Source organism: Dreissena polymorpha, chromosome 7 (genome assembly GCF_020536995.1).
Source record: "Dreissena polymorpha isolate Duluth1 chromosome 7, UMN_Dpol_1.0, whole genome shotgun sequence".
Lineage (NCBI taxonomy): Eukaryota > Metazoa > Mollusca > Bivalvia > Myida > Dreissenidae > Dreissena > Dreissena polymorpha.
This window is the reverse complement of record NC_068361.1, coordinates 60,300,631-60,323,003: the sequence shown is the minus strand read 5'-3', so window position 1 is coordinate 60,323,003 and position 22,373 is coordinate 60,300,631. Positions and strand designations below refer to the sequence as shown.

Here is a 22,373-nt window from a genome sequence, read left to right as displayed (position 1 = left end):
TGCTTCATTTATTCTTAGGGCAAATATAGATTTATTCTTCTTAACGCAATAATTGATTTTAATATTTATTGAGTTATTATTTTATTATGCCCCCCTTCATAGAAGAGGGGGTATATTTTTTTGCTAGCTGTTGGTCGGTCTGTCTGTCTGTAGACCAGTTCTTTTCAGATCAATATCTTTACAATGAATTGACCAATTGGCTTGATACTTCACACATGCATTGGCCTTGGACAGTAGATGATCTCTACTGAAATTGGGGTCACTAGGTCAAAGGTCAAGGTCGCTGTCACAATAAGTGAGAAAAGCATTTCTGATCAATAACTCATCAACAAATTGACCGATTGGCTTGATACTTTTCATGTGGATTTGCCTTGGACACTAGATGACCCCTATTGAAATAGGGGTTACTTGGTCAAAGGTCAAGGTCACTGTCAAAGTAAGTTTAAATATTGTTTTTGATCAACTCATCAACAAAATGACCGATTGGCTTGATACTTTTCATATTCATTGGCCTTTGACAGTAGATGACCACTATTGAAATTGGGGTCAAAGGTCAAGGTCACTATTACAATAAGTGGGAAAATAGTTTTTGATCAATAACTCATCAACGAATATACCAATTGGCTTGATACTTCCCATGTGCATTGGCCTAGGACAGTAGATGACCCCTATTTAGAATTGGGGTCACTAGATCAAAGGTCAAGGTCAATGTCACAATAAGTGTGAAAACTATTTCCAATAACTCGTCAATGATTTGAACGATTGGCTTGATACTTCACATGTGCATTTGCCTTGAACAGTAGATGACCCATATTGAAATTGGGGTCACTAGTTCTGTTTGGGGGGCATATGTCTCCGACAGAGGAGCTCTTTTTTTTTATTGTTTATGCCTATGATTTTCTTATTTCATTATTGCCTCAAATAGATTAGTTATATGAACAGGCATGGCTTATCTAACAGAAACATGCTAAAGTGATAGCTCAAGATTTATCTTACAGAGCCAGATCGATTGGGTCTTGTTTTGGAAAAACTGGGCTTTAATTATGTGCGTTGTGTGTCACCCAGGTTAGCCCGTGCAGTCTGCAGGGGCCAATCATGGACTTGACTTTCCCATTTTCTTGTATTTTTTGTTTAAAAGAATTCTTTTTGTAGCAAAAATCCTGTTAAATCAGAAAGAGTCGCCCATGAGTCTCAGTTTAGACTATTAAGGCTAATTTGGGACGACACTTTACGCACATGCATTAAACCAGGGAGCTGGCTAAATTTGTAAAAGTTATGACAGCTTTAATTTTAAGAAAAACACACACAACAACAACAACAGATTAAATTGTTTTAGTTGTGATTGCTCTAGTTTACCTTACAGAACGAGACACGATTGTTCAAGATGTTTGATGAGAATCAGAATAGCATGTTGGAAGCCAAGGAGCTTGGCAGACTTGACGCTGCTGTCTTTAACCTCTTTCCAAGGTTTGGATACAAAGGGAATGATCATCCAGGTGAATACAACCACATATTTAACGTATTTACTTTAGCTCTACGTTTTGACAAATGGGTACTGTTTAAGATTCATACATGCTGTTCTTTGGTGTTCAGAGGGTAGAATCACATGCCAACAAGATTGAGGCATTGATACCGAGACAGATATTTTTCTCTGTTTTAAACCCTTTATCACTTTCATTTATTTTTAAATGCACCTCAATTTCTAGCCATATCTGTACGAAATTGATTCGCGCTTATTTTGTTTTTATATTCCTCTATATCTGGACATACCTAACTGCAAACTTTCATAGCAGGATAGCGAGTAAAGTTTAGATATAAAGAAATTTTTTAATACTAAATAAACAATGATCACTTTCTTACTGACATGGCTGGAAAGCGAGTGTCATTTAAAATTAAAAGTAAAATGGCAAAAAATATCAGTCCCGTCATGGAGGTCACCATCATGTTTGTCACTTGATTACTCACTCTGGTTCTGTACTTTGATAGTTCAGCTTTTACCCCATAATTTTGAAGGATTTCAATATAAACAACGTTTCCATTACAAGACAATTTATGGTTCATTTGACGTATGACAAAGTTCGAGGTCATTGTTCAAATACTGCATGAAATAACATAAATACTTACACTGAAATTAACATTGCTTATCAATTATTAAAAACGCCTGATATAAACAACTGCATCTGCATTGTATGTGAGAGTTGTCTTAAAGTAAAAAAATACACTTTATAAACACTAAGTTAGGAAAACAAAGTCATGGCAATACTAATGACCAGCGTCATGACAAAATTGGTTGTATACCATTTGTAATCAGCATAGCTGTAGACCAACCTGCACATCAACAGTTAGTCTGGTTAGGAGCTTTTCTGTCAGTTAACCCTTTGCATGCTGGGAAATTTGTCGTCTGCTAAAATGTCGTCTGCAGAATTTCTAAAATTAGCATTTTCTTGGATTTTTTTCAAAGAATACTATCAGAATAGCAAACAGTTTGGATCCTGATGAGACGCCACGTTTTGTGGCGTCTCATCTTGATCCAAACTGTTTGCAAAGGCCTTCAAAATTCGGTTCCCGCGCTGAAAGGGCTAATGAGACCATTCAACATTTTGTGACTTCATAAGGACAGGGAAGCACCTGATGAGACTACGCAACTGTATATCTTATGATAATACTTAAACATTTCAGTGGCCAACTTCAGGCATGTTATCAATTTCTCTTATACCAAACCTTTGATAATGCTTATTTAAAATATCTCTTTTCTTTTTCAGATGAAGACACTCCTCATGGTTTTCCCATGGAACTTTTGGCATGTAAAAAGCTCCGCTGTCTTTACTTTAAGTACCAGGTATTGGAAAATATAACAAACACTTAAAAACAACTAATTTGATTCAAACTAAAAAAAAAAATACCCAAATTTATGTACATGTATTTTATCTGACATGTTTAATACTTTTTGCTATGTCTTCATTCAGCATCAATGCAAATGCAATGAAGGTGGATACTTATTGATTGTTTCATGTTTATTGTTTGTTTGAAAAGAAAAGGAACTCTAAAAAATGTTATTCATAAAATTAATTCCCATTTAACAAATAACAAATAAATTGATTGTTCTTTACAAGTTGAAACACTTTTCATTGAGGCAAAGGAAGACTGCAACTAGAAGTAGTAACATGCCACACATCAAGCTTCTGTAATCAAAGCCATTCATTATGTTTAAATTGACCTGTTGATACTTGCCTGTCAAAAATTGAGTCTACATACCTTGCCCCAATTTCTAAAAAAAGTCAATTTAAAATATAACTCACTTAAGTAATTTATTTCAATGATTTATGTTATTGCATTTAGTTTCAAAATGCTTTTTTTTCAAACTTCATTGTAATATGAAAATAATTAGCTTAAGCTAATGTTGTAAACATATGTTTAAGACTTTTTCCAAAATTGGCACCATAAAACTAGTTCAGGCAAACCTTGTTAGTTATTATAGATTCATTAACAATTTGATTTTTTGTGGGTAACACAAAATATAAAGTTGTAAGAATCACATTTGGTTTAAAGGTTAAAACTCATTTTAATGTCATAAATACTGACCTGTTATCGTATGCTTATACTTTCCAAGGGGAAATAACTCATCCGGAATTTTAACTGGGAATCCGCCACCTCAATACCGTAATACAGGCCAGGTTAAACATAGTGCAATGCAACCTAGCCAAAAATCGGTAACCAACCCTCAATATTCTTTCCGGATCAACCAGGTGTATACGTGTCTTTTACGGCTCTGAATTAAAATATTGTTTTTCACTTGGTTGATTGGGGTTTTGAATAGATAAATTGTGTTATTTATCTTTTTATTTCTCATTCGGATTAATTTGTGTGGATTTAATGGATTTTGTTTCATTTGTAAAAGGTAAGCCATGCTTGTTTTTATCGAACAATGGTTTATTTCTACCATGCTGGGTGTTTTCAGGCGCGAACGACCACGTGCAAAACGTGCTCTTCTAATACATTGCTAGAACGTGCAAAGCATGTTCTTCTAATGTGTTACGAGATCGTGCAAAGCGTGTTCTTCTATTGACAGATTGTTTATCATTTGCCATTGTGTGCAATAATGATTTTAACGTTCCGTATGACAATCTAATTGATCGTCATTTTATTTTTCATCTGTTTTGAATTAAACTTTTGTTTAATTTATGATCTACGGCAGTATTATTATAATTTTCATTATGGTCAAATAATGATTTTATGTGCCGTATGATAATCTGGTCTGTGACCAGTTTATGGTTGAATATGCTTTGCTCTTGTTTTTCATATATTCGACCATAGGGACCCGACACAGTGTTTGGATTGCCTAAAAAAAAAAAAAAAAAAAAAAAAAAAAAAAAAATAAATATATATATATTTATTTTTTTTTTTTTTTTTTTTTTTTTTTTTTTTTTTTAGGCAATCCAAACACTGTGTCGGGTCCCTATGTATTCGACTACATGATGGTCGCAGAAACAAGAGTGGATAAATACCCGGTGACTTCGCAGATCATGGATGATAGTTGCAGTATCAGTCACCGGGTATCGGGCACGATCGCGACCGTACTATGCTAAGTCTCTTAGACAGTCGGTCAACATCAGACCATATGGCGACACCCGTCAGCCGGTCTTTGCCCGATGGCATTGGTCAAGGACATCGACCAATGCCGGACCATTTGGCATCCGCCATACGGTCATTATCCGGTGACAACACTGGTCATGATATGACCGGTACGTCACCGGGGACGTTGATCACGGACCATTGATCGACGTCTGACCGGCCGGTCCGGTCACCGGTCATGTCACCGGTCCGGTCCGGTCATTGATCACCGGTCCGGTCACCGGTCATGTCACCGGTCCGGTCACCGGTCATGTCACCGGTCCGGTCACCGGTCCGGTCCGGTCACCGGTCATGTCACCGGTCCGGTCCGGTCACCGGTCCGGTCATTGATCACCGGTCCGGTCCGGTCACCGGTCATGTCACCGGTCCGGTCACCGGTCATGTCACCGGTCCGGTCACCGGTCATGTCACCGGTCCGGTCCGGTCACCGGTCCGGTCATTGATCACCGGTCCGGTCCGGTCACCGGTCCGGTCACCGGTCATGTCACCGGTCCGGTCACCGGTCATGTCACCGGTCATGTCACCGGTCCGGTCACCGGTCATGTCAACGGTCATGTCAACGGTCCGGTCCGGTCACCGGTCCGGTCATTGATCACCGCTCCGGTCACCGGTCAACAGTCATCAGTTAGGCCTGCCACCGATAACACCAGTCACCGGTCAAGAAGAAGAACTCGGTCTTCTTCATTGAATTATTCTCCTATTCTTCGTTGAATACATCGTCTTCATCAAGGATTAGACATCGGACACGCTCTTCTTCGTCGAGCAGTTCTCATCGTCGCGGCTCTCGTAAGCGATCACGTCGTCACTCACGGAGACGTTATTCTAGAAGATCTCGGTCTCATCGCAGCCGATCCACATCTCGGCCGATCCAGATCTCGACATCGCAGGAAACGAGGACGTCGTCAACCTTCACGTAGACATCAGCGGACTGCATTGAGCACCACTGGATAGTTATCGAACATACCTCTCCTTCATTGAGCAGTTCTCGGCGTTGATACGCTCGTAAGCGATCATGTCAATCAATGCTCACGGAGACAATATTGTAGAAGACAATATTTCCAGCGTAGCCGAACAATATTTCGGCATCGAAGTTATATGGATGTCGCCACTTCTCACGTAGGCGTTAATGAACCTACTGGTCATATCGACGTTCTCCATTTTATTCCTTTAGGAATATCATTTCTCCATTCCACGTGTGATGGTTCTTCTTATGGCATCATCACATGTTGCAGTCACCGAGCCGTAGTTGTATACGAACACTAGTTCGTTTAACATTCAGGCTTCGGGATAAGCTGTTCTTTTCTCCACTACGACTACAAGGACACTTATGCCTATTAATACTGATAATCTACCGTTGTTTTCCGGTTAACATTATCAGATGACTTCGTGGATGGTCATTCTTCTGCACCAGATATTTCCATTCTGACGCAGTTATATTATACCGGTCCCGATCACCGGACATCGGTCACCATTCATCGGTCATATCACCGATCACTGATCACCGGTCAGAATAAGTGATGTCTCATCGCCATCGGATTGGATTTTTTGGCATGATCTTCTTTTCCGAGCAGTGCTTGACATTGATAACAGACCATATGGATTCCACCATGTTTCGGTCTTTAACTGGTAACGTCACCGGTCATATTATGACTGGTCCGTTCACCGGGCTACAGTTACCGGTCATTGACCGGTCCGGTTCGGTCACCACTTACCAATTACCGGTATTCCACTGTGTTTTCATCGGTCAATTTTTAGTATCACGGGTATCGTCTACATTACATAGTTGTATACCCCTGGCTATGATTGTATTGAATACTATATTTTATGGATTCAACAATCTACATGACTTTTTGTGTTTTTCAATACTGATGTTCTACTGGCGACGGTTACCAAATCATGCTATATCTGTTATTTGTACTTCTATCTCAACCGGCTACATGCAGACTACTGGTCTTGCAGATAGATCGGCTGAAGTGGGCTCGGAGACTAGCATTGAGGTCGAACATTACTATTTGACCTCTATTAATTTATGTTCGAGACCCGAAGGATGAATTGATTTAAACGCCTTTACCTGTCGGCTACAGACTTTGCAGTCAGTGTCACGGAACAGTTGGGACACATTAATGACGCTAGCAGGATTAGCAAGACGACATTTGTATCGACTTCTGCTTTTCTATTGCTCCTACGGCAGTGCATATTTTCAAGCTACTGGAATCAACAAGAGTTCTGATACATAGGATTGCCTATCAGATTGACCGCATAGCGGCTACAGTCTTGTAGATGGCTTAGGACCTATTGAACTCAGATCTTAGATCCTAGGATCTGGAGGGACCTCATCTTAAAGTTATTCTTCTATTACACTTCTGGCCATAACAGGCCGTCTTCCTATAACTGGTCGTATTCCTTTCGGAATTCGTCCCGGTTAGAAGTCTTGAAGTAAATGGATTAATCAAGTCAGAATGTAAGACTTCCATGCATTCTACCGGCAAGCGTGGACCCGCTTAAGGTTACCCCTAGGGTTTTCACCTTTTTCTGCCATCACACCTCCGATTCCGGAGGTACCACTATCAATCATATTTCCGTACTTCGCAAATCGATGACTTCGCGACCTGTATTATCCATGATTTTAAAGGCGCCTGTTATTGGTTCAAGAAGAGGCTATATTCTGTAGATAGGTCATAAACTTATAAGTGTTAAACACTGTCCTATTCTACCAATTTTCAAGTGTGTTTGGAGTGGGAAAGTTCGGCTTGCCGTGGTTTCTTTGCCCACCCATCCTTGACAAATGGTTCCGGTCACCGGTCGGTATTTACCGGTCCGGTCACCGGTCCTTCTGCTGAGACGTCTTTTCTTACGTCCGTTTCAGCTTTATTTTTAAGATAATTGTATTAATCTCGGGATTATTTAATGACACAGATTTCCATCTTTTTGTCATTATTTACCATTATTCAGTGGTGTCTAGTCTAGAAGATTATCTTGGCAAGAATATAGTTTATTCTACCACAACCTTTCTTACATCTTATACAGATGTGAGCAGATAAGGTTATGGACGATCACATAGAACAACGTATCTTGATTGTTTCAATTATGTGGTATCCTAACGAATATCACCTGCACATCTACATCTTGAAAAGCGAAAATTCTTTTTAGCTGTTTTTCATTTACAACACATTTTCACGATTCCTTTGTGATGGTTTCAACTATCACACATCGGTCGTGGTTTACTTACAGACACGGAGGTGATCATATTATCACTCCTTGTAACTGGAAATCAGGAACTTATTCGTTCTTTGCAAGAACAACAAATTTTCTCTATCGTCTTTCTCATACCAGTTCGTCTCAACGCCCTGTTGGACGTTTTGTCCTGCAGTTCTTTCTTTCGAATTATTTTTCCGTTGGGTTCAATAATGTAATTGCGCATGCGCGGCAGTGAAGTTGCAGACGAGTTGCATGGTGTACATAGTATATCAAAGAATGTTGTTTATCATCAAACGCTAGTTATTAGCGTTATGCGATCGTATATCGCAGTGTATACCGGTATGCTGAACAACGTCAACAATGCAGTTCACAGAAATCGATCCAGCAGGGTGTGCGATTGTTATACATTCGTCCATTGACATAAACTGGAATATCTTGCCTTCTTGGTGAGTTTTTGCAATAACTGAGTTTTTGCCATAATTTCATGAAATATACTTAGTGAACCATGGGATTATGGTTCTACGACCTTTTAAGTCTCCTGTACAATTATTTTCAGGAAACTTCTTCACAGGTCAAATATCATATCTAACTGAGACATATTTTTACTGATCCAAACATGTGCCACTTCATGTCTGGCCATTAATAACTTTTAGTTATCTCTACAGAAGAACGTTTTTCTGTTAGAGTTTCAATCCTTGTTACTTGTGCAAGGATAATTCCATCAGAACTGTATAAAGGTTCTATGGAAATTCATTTTTTACTGGGTAATTGAGAGCATAGTTATTACCTTAATCACTCTGCTAGATACATAGAGGTTTTTCTCATCTTTTTCTTGATGATAAGAAATTTGTTCTTTTCTTCATCAAAGGATAGAGATTATGCTTTCGTATACCTTGTTTTGTGTAAGTCATCGCAACTCTGTGCTGTCTTACCTATTTTGGAACTGATCCAAACTATGGAACGTCAACACTATGTTTTTCGTTCCTTTACCTTTTTAAGCGGTTTTGACTTGTGTAACATGTTGGGATGCTTAATGAGCTACCTATGAACCTTTTTCATCAGGCTTATTAACAGTTCCAATATAATTTTAAGACGGTTTTCCTTCTTATTATGGCTTTTACCATACGGAGAATTGAAATTCATGCTTTTTCTGTTGAATACAACCAATTCCAGTTGGATCTATTGTCGTTTTCACTTTGTTGTGTCAGCCAGGATTCCTTGCTTAATATCAAGTCCTCTATATGGCTTCTACCTTCAAGTTTCCAAGTTTTCTTAAACTGGTAGTCATGAAGATGAGGATAAACTTCTTTGGGCAATCAGGGCTTTGAAGTTCTATCTCAGCAGTGTTAGTCAGAAGTCCATTCGAGGTTCTCAAAGACACTCTTCATTTCCCAAAAAAAGGGGGGGGGATGTGTCTGCGGCTTCTATTTCTCGGGGTTAGACCTCGACTAAGGAAAGTTAATCTTATCCTATCTAAGGATTCATTCCTTTTTAGGATCTGACCGCATGAATTAAGAGCTCAGTCTGTTTTGTGGGCATATATTAATCACACCCCACTTTTTGACGTGCTCTAAGCTGTTTACTGGAGGAATCCGACCACCTTGTAATCTTTTTATCTTCGTTTTCTGAAGTGCCAACAATACAATTTGTATACGTTTGGGCTTGTTGTGGTTTCACTAACGGTAGTGTCTTCTTTACGACATAGACATATTACTCTGTCCGAGAAGTCATAATTGATACCGTTTTAACGAAGATTACTTGATATCATTAGCTGATAACCCTGTTTATGGGTTCTACTGTGTTGGGAAAATATATACGAACCTTCCCACCGCAGCTGCAAAATCAGCATACGATAACAGGTCAGTATTTATGACATTAAAACAAAATTTTTTAAATAAAATTCATTTTAATTATTAAATACTTACCTGTTATCGGTAAGTCCCACCTCCCACCCCGCTATTCGATTAATATTTTTGTATATATATTGAAAGAATATTGAGGGTTGGTTACCGATTTTTGGCTAGGTTGCATTGCACTATGTTTAACCTGGCCTGTATTACGGTATTGAGGTGGCGGATTCCCAGTTAAAATTCCGGATGAGTTATTTCCCCTTGGAAAGTATAAGCATACGATAACAGGTAAGTATTTAATAATTAAAATGAATTTTATTTAAAAAAAATTGTTTTGGAGAGCTTAATGAAATTATTAACAGTCTGTTGACATTAAGGATTTGTATATTTGAGTAGCAAAAAATGGCACAAATGTTTCAAACAGCATTCTATTTAATTTAGATTCTTGGACAAACAACCATAAACAAAAAGCAAGGTGGAGAAATATTTTTGACAACTGAATAATGCCCAAATGTTCACAGGCTTTCACAAAGATTCCACCAGAGATCTGTGAGCTGGAGAACCTTGTTGACCTGCAGGTTTCCCACAATCCCAACCTCCTCTCCATACCTGCTGATCTGAGCAAGATCCAGGGACTCAAAAGTAGGTGCCTTTTGTGCTTTCCTTCTCAGCAGCCTCAACATCATGGGACTGTTCTGTATGATATACATGCATCAACATCATGTGAGCGTACTGTATGATATACATGCATCCACTTAACTCTCACGCTCAGAAGTGAAGTTTAATGGCTCTATGCAGCCAGCATAAAACCAGAACAGCCTGTGAGTAACACGCAGTCTTTTCAGGTTTTATGCTGTTTGCTGTGAATCAGTATCTTTGGGTTGGAAATAAAGCCAAAAAACTTGAATCTGTAAAGAAATGTCTTTAATTTAAATGATTTTGTAAGCCACTTCAAACGCATCAAAAAGCTTATATGAGGATTTAAGGGTTAAATTAAATACATGTAGTTTGGAAAACCCACAATCCCAACCTACACTCTATACCAGCAGACCTGAGCAAGATCCAGGGACTAAAAAGAAGGTACCTTTACAGCTTGAAGTTGAATCGTTTGGAAATAGTTAAGTTAAGAAATTGACAGATAATGTTTTCTCTTGAACTTCATTTAATTGTTTCCATATTAATGCAATAAAATGGAAATTACAATATCTATGTCAGACTCAAAATTCTTTAAATATCCTTTGATCTCATTTGATCAGGCAAGTTTCTTTGATCAGTTTCACATTCAATACGTCACCCTATTTGCACTTGCACCATTTAATGTAAATGAAAATTTATAAAAATAAGTATCAGTTTTTGCTGCTTATCATTTAACCCTTAAAGCGCTGGAGCTGAATTTTAAAGGCCTTTGCAAACAGTTTGGATCCAGATGAGACGCCACAGAACGTGGCGTCTCATCTGGATCCAAACTGTTTGCTATTCTGATAGTATTCTTTGAAAAAAATTTGAAGAAAATGCTAATTTTAGAAATTCAACAGACGACATTTTAGCAGACGACAAATTACCCAGCATGCAAAGGGTTAATTGTAGATGGACATAAAAATGATTTTTCATAAAAATGTCACTTTCAACAGTTGCACATTCACTTCAAAATTTGTCAGTCTTACATTTCAGAAAGTTGTATCAATCTTCTTGCATGAATATATTGAAGATTGAAAATAAGTTTTCATGTACAATTGGATACAATTAAAATTTGAAAGCAAGTATTTGTAAGATTTGAACATAAAATATGACAAACGCTTTTTATTGTTTGTTCCCTATTTTTCACTAGGAACAAGTATTGAATCCAATATGTATATTTTTTCGCCATTTTTTAAACTAGAACTAGAATTGGATGATCTCCCCTTGCTGAAGACGCCCCCAAGGGAGATAAGAGAGAAGGGTGTGCAGTCGGTGATGGCGTACCTACAGAGGCTAATGAGTGGGGCGGAGCTTAGCAAGCGGACCAAGCTGATGTTGGTGGGCCTCGGAGGGGCAGGAAAAACTAGGTGAGTAGATGTTTGTGCAAGTGAAGCTATGTAAGTAGCAAGTGTCAGTTGAGAATTATACACATATAGTGTATATTCATTTATTTTCTTTGACATAAAATTGTGTGGATTACTAAAATATGGGGTTGTTTTGGTTTGATTTTTTGATTTGTGTGTTTTTTAATAATGTCTTTTTCCAGTTTAATGAAATGAATTTTTTTTGTGGAAGGCGAATACAGAATGCTCATATTATATATCATATGTCCTGCTCTGCGAAAATGAGGTTCAATGCATATGTGTACTTAGGCTAATCAGGGGACAACACTTTCAACCTAAACTTGATTTTTGACTTTCTTTAAACAGAAAATATCATAAAAGCAGAAAGTGTTGTCCCTGATTAGCCTGTGTGGACTGCACAGGCTTATCTGGACGACACTACACACATTTGCTTTAAAAACCTTTTTCACAAAGCACGCCTCTTTGTTCTGCTTGGTGAAGGCTGGTCTCATTGTGCATGTTTTAAATAAAGAAATGTTCTATACTTGCAGCCTTGTGAAGGCTTTAATGAGTTCGGACCATAAGATGGACACGGGGCAAGGCCATGATGTCACAGATGGTATGTACTTGCAGATCTTCAGGGAATTTTACATTGTGTGGGAAATAGCTGGATATCATGAAATAAGTATAGCTTTTTAAATATGATAGAACAGAATATGTATAAACGGAAAGTTTTTTATGAGAAGTTAAAAACGCATTTATTAAAAAAATATAATTAATCGCAGAACATGATTTTTTTTAGGAATGCTTGATGTTTATCCACTCTTTTAATGGTCAGCTCATGCTTATACTTTAAGTAGAACACAATAATTATGATGAAATTATCAAAAACTTCATAAATTTTGAGAAGGACCAATAGCCAAATAGGACCAATGATAGAAAAACCTGTATAATTAATTTAATTGTGATCAATTTCTAGCTCATCTATTTTTTGAAAAAAAAAAATGAGCTATTGTCATCACCTTGGCGTCAGTGTCGGTGTCGGCGTCCGGTTAAGTTTTGCATTTAGGTCCACTTTTCTCATAAAGTATCAAGGCTATTGCATTTAAACTTGGTACACTTACGTACTATCATGAGGGGACTGGGCAGGCAAAGTAAGATAACTCTGGCTTGCATTTTGACAGAATTATGTGCCCTTTTCATACTTAGAAAATAGAAAATTTTGGTAACGTTTTGTGTTTAGGTCCATTTTATTCCTTAAGTATCAAAGCTATTGCTTTCATACTTGCAACACTTACTAACTATCATAAGGGGACTTTGCAGTCAAAGTTATGTAACTCTGACTGGCATTTTGTCAGAATTATGTGCCCTTTTTATACTTAGAAAATTGAAAATTTGGTTAAGTTTTGTGTTTAGGTCCACTTTTTTCCTAAAGTATCAAAGCTATTGCTTTCATACTTGCAATACTTACTATCGTAAGGGTACTTTGCAGGCAAAGTTATGTAACTCTGACTGGCATTTTGACAGAATTATGGGCCCTTTGTACTTGAAAATTTGGTTAAGTTTTGTGTTTTGGTCTTCTTTACCCCTAAAGTATCATAGATATTGCTTTCATACTTGGAACACTGGCAAACTATCATGAGGGGACAGTAAAGGACAAGGTGCATAACTTTGGTTGTCATTTTTACGGAATTATGGCCCTTTTTTAGTAACTTTGAATATATGGTTACATTTTGTGTTTAGATCCACTTCACTTCTAAAGTATCAAGGCTATTGCTTTTAAACTTCAAATACTTTCATGCTATCATGAGGGTACTGTACCTGGCAAGTTGAATTTTACCTTGACCTTTGAATGACCTTGACTCTCAAGGTCAAATTATTAAATTTTGCTAAAATTGCCATAACTTCTTTATTAATGATTAGATTCGATTGATACTTTGACAAAACAACTCTTACCTGACATACCACAATAGACTCCACCCAAACCATCCCCCACGCCCCCCCCCCCCCCCTCAATCCCCCCCCATTATTTTTTTAAAATTAAATATCATCTAATAAATGACCACCACACTCTCACACTATATCCCCCCACCCCACCCCAAAAAAATAATTTTTATGCCCCCATTAGGGTTGCATATAGAAGTTGAACTGTCCGTCAGTATGTCAGTCAGTCTGTCCGTCCGTCCGTCCGTCCGAAAGAAACTTTAACATTGGCCATAACTTTTTCACTTTTGAAGATAGCAACTTGATATTTGGCATGCATGTGTATCTCATGGAGCTGCACATTTTGAGCGGTGAAGGTCAAGGTCATCCTTCAAGGTCAAATGTCAAATATATGGCGTCTGTCGGTTTGAAAACTTTAATTTTGGCCAGAACTTTTTTTATATTGAAGATAGCAACTTGATATTTGGCATGCACGTGTATCTCATAAAGCTGCACATTTTGGGTGGTGGAAGTTCAAGGTCAAGGTCATCCTTCAAGGTCAAAAAAATAAAATAAAATTTCAAAGGGGCGTTCTCATGAAGCTGCACATTTTGAGTGGTGGAAGTTCAAGGTCAAGGCTATTCTTCAAGGTCAAGGTCATCTTTTAAGGTCAAAGTTAAAAAAAATTAATCAAAGTGACGTTATCATGAAGTTGCACATTTTGAGTGGTGGAAGTTCAAGGTCATCTTTCAAGGTCAAGGTCATCCTTCAAGGTCAAAGGTCAAAAAAACAAAAACATTTTTTTTCAAAGCAGCGCGATAGGGGGCATTGTGTTTCTGACAAACACATCTCTTGTTTTTTCAAACATGGTTAAAAACACAAATATTTATTTTCATTATTTTATTTTTGAAATACCTTCCAGCCATCCCTCCCAAGAATCCCCCCACCCAATTTTTTTTTGCATTTTTGGAAGATAATGTTATAAATGACCACACCCCCACACTATACACCCCTCTCCACTCCACCCCTCCATCCTTTGTGATTGAAATTGAGATAGGTCCCTACACCTTTAAAAAGAAAAATAGATGAGCGGTCTGCATCCGCAAGGCGGTGCTCTTGTTAAAAAAAGCAGTTTGTATGTTTCAGAAGACCATGTCTGTAAATGCTGTAAATCAGATAGACCCTATTTATAATAAGCGTTTATATAAAAACAGTGGTTACTTGCTTTTGTTTACATGTGTTATACCTGCTTTATGGATCCAAAATGTCGTGATCATGAAAGCGATAACAAATTATTACTCACCATAATTATCACTTAATACATTTCAAGTGTTAAGTACAAATCAGTTGGTTAAATTTGTTATGATCATAAATTGAAATTAAATGCAGAATTGTTGTATCCTGTCCACATATATTTGTTAATTTTACCAATAAATTGAGACATATCTGCACAAGTAAAACCAATAAAAAATAATTTCATTTGCTGTTCAGTACATCTGAAACATTTGCAAGGATATATAAATGAGCCGTGCTGTGTGAAAAGGGGGTTTAATACATGTGCATAAAGTGTTGTCCCAGATTAGCCTGTGCAGTCTGCAGAGGCTAATCAGGGAGGACAATATCCACTTTTATTGTATTTTTTGTTTCAAGAAAGTCCTTTCTTAGCAAACATCTAGTTAAGGCGGAAAGTGTTGTCCCTGATTAGCCTGTGCGGACTGCACAGGCTAATCTGTGACAACATTTGACGCACATGCATTAAACCCCTTTTTCACAGAGCATGGCCCACATACATGTATAAGTATTTGGTTATCTATCCACCATTGGGGCAATAATGGTGTAATTTAGCACCTCCATTTTGGGCTGCTGAATCATTTCTTCTGTAGGTCATAACGTCAAGGAATTTTAATAAAATTGAAAGAAGAAATACTCTCCTCGATTCAGATGCAGTTTCATTTTGTAAAAAAACGCACGAATAATATCAGATAGATCAATGTTGTATTTCATTTCATTGAGGAATGAAAATCAAGAACACTTTGATAACCTGATATATATATGAATACTTTCTCAAATTTTAGGAATTGAAATTAAGACGTGGGACGTTGCCCACGGCGATGAGGGTATCACTTACAACATCTGGGACTTTGCAGGACAGACAGTGTACTATAACACTCACCAGGTGGGTAACATACATGTACAGCTGGATATAAATGTAAAAATTGTCACTGCATGATAGCAGACCGTTAAGAAATGGCATGTCATAGTATGCGTTTATTCACTGAATGTTTTCAAACAAATTTAGGTGAGTATATATGGGTAAGTCATAATGGTTCCACAGGCAGGCAGTGTTAGGTGTTCCTGCTGAATTGCTTAAGAACAAACATTTTATGATACTTAATATATACATAACTTATGTAAAACTTTCATGGGATGTAATATTAGTTGTGTGAAATCACTTATTATAGGTCCTAAAAATAAAAATAAAAATTTCCGCCAAATATTTTTTAATTGAACTGAAATATTTTAATTAAGCAAATATGTTCTATATCACATTGCTGGTCAGTCAATAAACAATGATTTACAAAATTGATGTTAAGGAAACCAGAAGTTTGTAAGCCAGAGTTGTTAAATAATAATAGAGACTTAATAATATTTTGTCTTTTTCATCTTTTTCCTGTTGCAAATGTATCTTTATATTGTATTTGACATTGATGTAAATTTAAAGCAACTTTATATCATATGTACCTATGTTAAAGATTGTATAAAATCTTTTCATAAAAAAAATAAAAATATTATTTTGTTTATTTTTTGCAGTTTTTCCTGTCACCCAACCGCTCAATCTACCTTCTGCTGTGGAACGTTCGACAGGGCCATGAGCATGCAGGTCTTGACTTCTGGCTGAGTTCAATCACTGTACAGGCCCCTAAAGCTCCTGTGTTTGTGATTGGCTCACACATTGATGAGGTAAGAACATGTGTTTGTGATAACATAACACACTTATCAGGTAGACTCCCATGTTTGTGATTAGCTAACACACTAACTACTAATGGGGTTATTTACCCTCGGGACTTCGGTTAAAAACCATTGCCCGAGCACACTGCTTAACATAGAACTCTGCATAAAAAGCCGAAAACGGCCATAAAATGGACAGCCTGATTTTACTGGGCTGTACCATTGGTATAAATATAAAACTTTGCAGTGTTGGTGCGGTGCCTTAATAAAAATCTATTGGTTTAAAAATATATAACCTTTATATGAAGTGTTAAAAAAAAACGCAGTGCTATACAGTGAATAGGCCTAACGCGGTTAAAAAGCGGCGTTTTAATTGGTTGATCCGAGTATATAACGATGGCGCTGATTGGCCGAAATTTCTTATTAAGGATTGCCAGTAGGTCAATCCGTTTTAAAATAGATTTTCCCACGGCTGACTTTGTACTTTTAAGAAAAAGTAAACAATAATGGTTTATATGCAAAAATATAAATGAAAGAAAAAGAATGAGTTAATCCAAAAGAACTTGGAGTTGTTTTATAGTATTAGATTACTATGTTTTTGTTACGTTACTGTACTTATTATTAATTTATATCATTCATATGATGTTGTTATTGTATGTTATTCTTTGTATTGTTTTTTAAGGAGGAGAGAGAGAAAGAATAGCCCAATTTTTATAAGTAAAGATGGTGAAAACACACATACTGTTGTATGTGGCAGCATCATTACCAGACCCACTGTTCAGTATATACTGCAATGGGTTTGTTGGAGTCTTTAAACTTTGTGATCTGTGGTTTAAAAATTTGAATCCAAATAGGACTATTTTAATATATTAATTATAGAAAAAGGAATACACAGATGTGTAATATGTTTGTGTAACAAAATAATAATATTTGAGGGTTTTCCAGATCACAAAGTGGTTGAACATTGCCACAATATGTTTACATGCATAGTCAAGTACCATTTTTATGTGTATGTTTAAAGTTTAAACTAAACGCCAAACAACAAGATCTAATCATAAGAGAGATATGTTTATATCTAAGAACATTTATTAATAGGGATGCCAGAGCCTGATTTAACAGCTCTCAAATGCAGAGTGAAGCCGCATGTGCAAATGCAACCACATGAGAAGGAAAGGAAAAAAAAAGAAGACAATATATGATATCACATAGAGTGTGTAACTCTCAATTATATATTAATATTTCAATTGAGTATTGAGTTGTTAAAAAATTAATGAGTACAAGTTTATGTATGTGGCTCAATGTTGAACACTTGCAGACAGGGAATATAGCCGTAATGCTCCAACATAAGACCCTGTCTGTATGGAACTTAAGGAGGATTGGGCTATGGAAAAGAGAGATCCCCCAGAGTGGCATTAAAACAATATTTAAAAGTGGGTTTAGTAATAAACCCTTATATGTTAAGGGCAATAACTTACGTGTCTCCAAACGGTCACCTTCATAGGGCCACATAAAAATTAAGGGTAAGACAATGTACTTTACAGTTAAAAATAAGACAAAGACAGCTAAATTTGTACAAGATGTACATTATTTACAATATGTACAGGACTATATGCATTTATATATTTAAAATACATGTTGCCACCCTGGAGGGTTGAAAGAAGGAGAGATTTTATGGAAGTGTAGGCCAATGTGGGTGGGGGAAAAGAAGAGCCAGCAGGGGTGGTGTCACTCAGTTGTACTAGGGGAGGTAATTGTGATGATGAAGTCTACAATGGTTGTTTCCCCTGGACCAGAGGGAGTGCACGGTAAATGAAAAATAGTTTGTATACTATTGAAGGAAAATTGATAATGGTAAAATGTAAAATGGTAAAAAGACCAAATATTACCTAGATACGTTAAGATAAACCCAAAAAGCTCTAATCTATCCAATATTATTAGTATACTGATGATAACATTGGAGGAAATAATACTAAAGTACCTTATATGGTATCCAAAATGACAATTAGACAGTAAAACCGAGGCAATTTGCTATATAAAATAGCAATTTAATATAAAAAAATAGGATATTTGCTATAAAAGTAGCAATTTTAACATGAGTTAATGCAATAATAATAAAATTAAGGCAATTTGCTATATAAAATAGCAGTTTTCACAAAAATAAGGAAATTGCTACACAAGATAGCAGTTATAATAATCCTTAATGTGCTCCAAGGTACAAGATTAGTACTTTCAGCAAGGTCGACAATACTTTGTCTTAGATAGGGCTAAATAGGTGTTTATAATGGTATAAGGCCCTGCACCGTGCACTCCAGTCCGACATGGTTCTTCGAGTTTGAAGGGGAAAGGGTGGGGTGTCAAAGAGGAAGGGAGGGGGTGCAATGCAGCCAACAATCCCAGGTTACTGGACAGCCTCGTCCTTTCTTGTAGTAAGAAATGCCATAAAATATGATTATATTAAAAAACTGAAAAATGTAAATGGTGGACTAATGTCATGCTCTCATAAAAAATGTATTAAAATAAAGAAGACCAGGTCAATGCCATTGGCCTGATTTAGAAAGGGCGGGGTAGAACAATAAACCCATTAAAAACTAAAATAAAGGTTGTGTAAAAGCGACACAAATCCAACACAATTATTTGATTACATCAGGTTTGTGCAGAGATTACACATTTTTAAAAGAAAACAGTCACAAGACTGTATAATTAGGTGGGTGTTGGCTGCTCTCCCTACCCCAATGACCTAGATTTTGTCAGTTATTTGACAATCTAGTAAGTATTTGGCGAGGGCAGAGAAGACCGGGCCCCTAGCTGCTCCCTTGGGGTCTAGCACGTTGGTAAGGTTAAAAACTAGTCCATGGGAGTGCAATGCAGCTTCAAGGTGGTCCCTCTGCGCCTTATGGTTAGGACAGTGTAGCAGCATGTGGGGCGCAGTGAGAGGTTCCTGGCACCTAGGACATGCAGGGCCTATACCGAGGACATACTTTCCTGCGCCACCGGGTAATAGGGTGGTTCCCATCCTCAGGCGCGTGATGGCTCTGTCAAGCACAATGCTCGCCGAGTATCTGTCAGGCGGCCTGAGGGTTTTCGCAGGTCTAGTAAAAGTATGTCGATGGGAAGACAAATTGTCGGTCCGGAGATTCCACTCGCCCAAAACAAATTTCTTTGTCAGGGAGTAGATCTCAGAAGGTGCCAGGGGTTCCCCAACATCTACGGCCCCCCTCAAGAGGCCCTCTTTGGCCCCCCTGTCGGCCTGTTCATTCCCACTGATGTTGTCATGTGCTGGACACCATACTAATGTGACCTTTAAAGATTTATCTAGGCACTGTTGATGAAGTTCCAAAATGCTAGCTAAAATATCAGGCCTAGATCTGCTATTTCTGTTTTTTATGGACTCAAGAGATGACATTGAGTCTGATAAAATAGCAGTTTTAGTAGGTTTATTGACCAATATCCAGCACAGAGAGAATTTAATTGCCAAAAGTTCTGCTGTAAAAATAGAGAGATTGTTGCTGAGCCTGTGCGTTTTACTAATGTTTTTTGAAGGGATTACAAAAGAGTTGGCTACCAAACCAGAGTTAGGGCATTTGGAGCCGTCAGTGTAGATTTTTAGATGCTCAGCATACATATTATCTATAAGAGAGAGAGCTTCTGACTTGATGAGTTGTGGCAAGTCAGTTTTCGTTATTTTATAAGAGAGTGATAGGTCAACATCAATGGGTCCAAGCGTCCAGGGGGGGGGCCTTGGAGGGCCTCAGGTCTGCTACATGTACCTTGTCGAGACCGGCATCCTCAACCAGGGTCCTAATACTCGCACCAAAAGGTAGGGCGACATGCTTACGCTTAAATATTTTCCCCTTGACGAAGGTGCCAGTCCCGACAAGTTTGTTTACGGGGTTTGAACCATGCTGAGACTTAACCCTGGCCCAGAAATTGAGGGACTGTTGTTTTCTACGCAAGTCAAGAGGTAACACACCGGCCTCCTCCTCTAGCAGTGCACCCGGTGTACAGTTTAGGGCTCTCAGAGCTATCCTTAGGGCCTTGTGTTGAATGGCATCAACCATTTTTAGGGCGTTTGGCTTAGCACATGCATAGATTTGGGCTCCATAATCTAGCTTTGGACGTATAAGGGACTTGTAGAGTGTTAAGAGGCTATTTTTATCTGATCCGAAACCTGTGCCTCTTAACATTCTCATTAAATTTAGGTCCCTTTCGCACCTTTCTGCCAAATATTTGAAGTGGTGAGTAAAAGTTAACTGTTTATCTAGGTACATACCTAGAAATTTCCCCACTTTTTCAAAGATAATTTTGGTGCCGCCTAAATTTAAGTCCAAAGAGTGCTGAAATTGTTCGCCAAATAGTACTCCTACTGTTTTGGTTGGAGAAATTTTGAATCCCCATTCAATTGCCCATTTCCATATGGAGTCTAAGCCTGCTTGAGCCCTCTTTTGCAGGCGTAACATGTTAGACCCCTTTAACCAAGTGCCTGAGTCATCGGCAAACTGGGAGATAACCATTCCTGAGTCTTTGACGGCATCAGGTAGACCGTTTACGATGAGGGAGAACAGAGTTGGGGATATTACGGACCCCTGAGGGGTTCCGCGGTCAGTTATGGCTACCTCTGATAACTCCCCATCGACCCTGACCTGGATTTTACGGCCCTCTAGGAATGCTCTGAGGTAGTGGAAACAGTATCCAGTGATTCCATAGTCAGCTAGCTTTTTTAGTATGCCGAAGGTCCATGTTAAATCAAAGGCGGCCTGAAGGTCCAAAAAAATTGCTAATACTGATTGCCCTTGATTTTTTGCAGAGAGAATATCATGTTGTAATCTAGCTAGCTGATCAACAGTAGATCGCCCCTTCCTAAAGCCAGACTGGAAGGGGTTTAGTATAGCTAACACACAGATGTGTTAGGGTCCAATGTCTGTGATTGGCCCACACATCCTATGTTTTTGATTGGATCTCATATGGCTCAGATAGGCCCTCATAATTTTGATTGGATGTCATATTTATCAGGTAGGCTTTAATGTTTCTGATTGGCTCTCATATTGATCAGATAGACCCCATGTTTGTGATTGGCTCTCATATTGATCAGGTAGGCCCCCCATGTTTTTGATTGGCTCTCATATTGATCAGGTAGGCCCCCATGATTGTGATTGGCTCTCATATTGATCAGGTAGGCCCCCAATGTTTGTGATTGGCTCTCATATTGATCAGTTAGGCCCCCAATGTTTTTGATTGGCTCTCATATTGACCAGGTAGGCCCCCATGTTTTTGATTGGCTCTCATATTGATCAGGTAGGCCCCCCATGATTGTGATTGGCTCTCATATTGACCAGGTAGGCCCCCATGTTTTTGATTGGTTCTCATATTGATCAGGTAGGCCCCCATGATTGTGATTGGTTCTCATATTGACCAGGTAGGCCCCCATGTTTTTGATTGGTTCTCATATTGACCAGGTAGGCCCCCATGTTTTTGATTGGTTCTCATATTGATCAGGTAGGCCCCCATGATTGTGATTGGCTCTCATATTGATCAGGTAGGCCCCCATGTTTGTGATTGGCTCTCATATTGATCAGGTAGGCCCCCCATGATTGTGATTGGCTCTCATATTGATCAGGTAGGCCCCCATGTTTGTGATTGGCTCTCATATTGATCAGGTAGGCCCCCATGTTTTTAATGCGCTCTCATATTGATCAGATAGACCCCATGTTTGTGATTGGCTCTCATATTGATCAGGTAGGCCCCCCATGATTGTGATTGGCTCTCATATTGATCAGGTAGGCCCCCCATGATTGTGATTGGC

General features: G+C 38.2%; 1 protein-coding gene across 1 annotated transcript in view; it reads left to right on the top strand.

Moving 5' to 3' along the window:
- LOC127839751 (uncharacterized) overlaps positions 1-22,373 on the top strand; it is a 136,693-nt gene that overhangs the window by 62,181 nt on the left and 52,139 nt on the right. Inside the window, exons 38-44 of the mRNA XM_052368137.1 lie at positions 1,364-1,496; positions 2,763-2,839; positions 10,202-10,322; positions 11,560-11,725; positions 12,253-12,320; positions 15,700-15,800; positions 16,436-16,585. Coding sequence (XP_052224097.1) covers positions 1,364-1,496; positions 2,763-2,839; positions 10,202-10,322; positions 11,560-11,725; positions 12,253-12,320; positions 15,700-15,800; positions 16,436-16,585 — 816 coding nt within the window. The remainder of the gene's footprint in view (positions 1-1,363; positions 1,497-2,762; positions 2,840-10,201; positions 10,323-11,559; positions 11,726-12,252; positions 12,321-15,699; positions 15,801-16,435; positions 16,586-22,373) is intronic.